Source organism: Erinaceus europaeus, chromosome 1 (genome assembly GCF_950295315.1).
Source record: "Erinaceus europaeus chromosome 1, mEriEur2.1, whole genome shotgun sequence".
In the NCBI taxonomy this organism is placed as follows: Eukaryota; Metazoa; Chordata; class Mammalia; order Eulipotyphla; family Erinaceidae; genus Erinaceus; species Erinaceus europaeus.
Window position 1 is genome coordinate 157,743,270 of NC_080162.1, and position 2,747 is coordinate 157,746,016.

General features: G+C 40.5%; 1 protein-coding gene across 1 annotated transcript in view; it reads right to left on the reverse strand.

Moving 5' to 3' along the window:
* The window catches only part of LOC103122411 (protein kinase, DNA-activated, catalytic subunit), a 94,175-nt gene extending 91,758 nt beyond the window's left edge, over positions 1–2,417 (reverse strand). The window contains exon 1 of the mRNA XM_060202189.1: positions 2,280–2,417. Within this exon, the coding sequence (XP_060058172.1) occupies positions 2,280–2,417 (138 nt within the window). The remainder of the gene's footprint in view (positions 1–2,279) is intronic.
* Between the last annotated feature and the right edge of the window lie 330 nt (positions 2,418–2,747).

A 2,747-nucleotide genomic window follows, 5' to 3' on the forward strand; every position in this document is an offset into this window, starting at 1 on the left:
ATCACCACCAACAACAACAACAAAACGTCTCCAGATTGGAGGCTTCACATGCAGACTGGGATTGACAGTTTTCCATGAAAGGACCTGGCTGGACCAGCATTCTTACAAGGCTTAATGGAAATAACTAACAGCCTTAGTGCTGGGTCAGGTTAGTCTTTTCCAGGAAGGCAGGGCTCTCTGGGCCACAATGGTTTACACTGCCTGCCTGAGTCACAGGCATTCACAGACCTTCTGTCCTGAACTTTATTCTTAGATAGTTTAAATATGTGACAAGCAAAGTGAGTATGGATAAATTTCTCCCAGGTTCACTGAATTAAAACTAAGGCTTGATAGGGTTTTGCTGCTTAAGGATTAGTGAGAAATAACTAGCCATACAGCAAACTGTGTGAGCCTGATTCTTGCTGCCTGTCTTCTGGGAAGGTCAATCCTATCATTTTGGTAAGAGGGTGACAGACTGTTCAGGGCCTTTCCAACAGTTTTCCATACATGGATAAACTCACACAATATGGTATGGACGACATCCTGAGCACACTGTCTACCAGTGAAGAAAACTAGTAGTACATTCCAAAATGAAAACTACTATTCATGACATATATATTTGAAACATGAACACACCAATGACTATACTTTCTTTAGAACTAGGATGTTCCCTCCTCTAAATTGTAGAACATTTTGGAGTGGTCAAAAACTCAAGATGACCTGTAGTGGTTAAGCTGATTTTCTAGAAATACAGGAAAAGGGAGAGAAATGCATATCCCACCCTTATTCCTACAGGAAAACTAACATGAGATCACTCCTCTAAATTCACTTTTGCTCTTCCCCCAGTAGGGACAGCTAAAATGGAAGGCTTCCTTAAGCACCTTCACATGCTCTCACATACAGAACTGGGACCTGGAACTGCAAAACAGAGACCTTGACCAGCATTGCTTTCAAAGAAAAAAAAAAAAGAAGTCATAGTTTGGAACTCACACAGTGTCCCAACACAGTGATAATGGTGGTGATATAAATCCATCAAGGTGAATAGTACAAGACCAAACTACACTAAAAATCTATAGAAGGAAAAGGATCAGAGATTTCTGTACCATAAGTCTATTAAACCCAGTCACACTAGAATTAGCAACTTAAAACAAAAATAAATTGCACTCAAAAAATGTTAATTCTCATGGCTCAGAAAGTGATTCAGCAGGCAGAGTATAGGCATTGCCTATGCCAGAACAGAGCAGTGCTCAGGCTTAACCCACACATATAAAATGAATAAATACTTTCGAATGTTAACTCTAATTACCTCCACCTAGATGAACTATAAAAATTTATTGACAAAGCAACCAGAGCACTGGAAAAAAGCAGGAAGTCGGGGGTCAGGCAGTAGCGCCGCAGGTTAGCAAGGACCTGTGTAAGGATCCCTCCCGGTTTGAGCCCCCGGCTCCCCACCTGCAAGGAAGTCGCTTCACAGGTGGTGAAGGAGGTCTGCAGGTGTGTCTATCTTTCTCTCCCCCTCTGTCTTCCCCTCCTCTTTCTGTTTCTCTCTGTCCTATCCAACAATGATGACCTCAATAACAATAACTACAACAACAATAAAAAAAACAAGGGCAACAAAAGGGAAAATAAATAAATATTAAAAATATTTTTTTAAAAAGCAGGAAGTCCTGGGCAAACAAAATAGCTCACTTGGATACTATGCTGCTTTGCTATGTAAGCAACCCAGGTTCAGCCCAGCCTTACCACATTGAAGGAAGTTCCCATGCTGTGGTTGGTCTGTCTCTCTCTCTCTCTCTCTCTCTCTCTCTCTCTCTCTCTTTTAAACAAAGGAGGGAGAAAGGAGGAGAAAGGGGAAGAAAAAAGGAGGAGAGAGGAGCAAGGAAGAAAAAAGGGAGCAAGCAAGAGGTCCTGACTTCAATTCCCAGCATCAAATGTGCCAGAGTGATCCGGTCTTCTCTAACAAATAAATAAATATTTTAAAATGTTTACTGTGATCATGAGTTCATAATGCAAAGATAACTCAGTAAGATGTGTATACTTGTCATGCTACCACGTGCAAGGGTGCACTGGAGGAAAGCTCTGCAGGTGCCTTTCTCTCTCCCTCTTTACCTCCCCTCTCAATTTCTCTGTCCTATCCAAAAAATTGGAAAAATGGCCACAGGAGAAGTGGAATCGTAGTGCAGGCACCAAGCTTTAATTCCCTGTCCCACCAACCCTCAGTGATAACCCTGGGGGCAAAAATAAATATATATATTTTTTAAAAATTAAATAAATTGTTTTTCAAAAAAAGAAAACCTTACTTTACATCCACGGTAAACCTGAACATGCCTAACCTCATCCAAAAACCCAATACTTGTTAAGATATTTGATAAATGAGGATGGTTACTCTTAGGATGGAGAGCAAACCTGTTAGAACAAAATGCATACAAGGCATGCATATCTCCGTAACTAGACACTCACAAGCCTTCTGAAACCTCAGATAAGCACATGTATATGTAATGCCCTCTAATGTCATTAGAACTTCATGCAGCTCTACAAGATCACCTCCTATTTCTCTTACTTCCTCCCAACTCCAGATTCTCCAATTTCAATTTTTTTTTATCAATTAGATGTAAGATAAAGGCACACACTTGTGGAAATGAGCTTCAGGCCCGTCATACTTTTCTTCTTGGAAGTGCTGTTCAATTGAAACAAAAGCTTTGGAGACTATATGGTGAGGAAAATAAATAGTATTTTGTTCCATCATTCCACAGCAGGAATGTAACTCA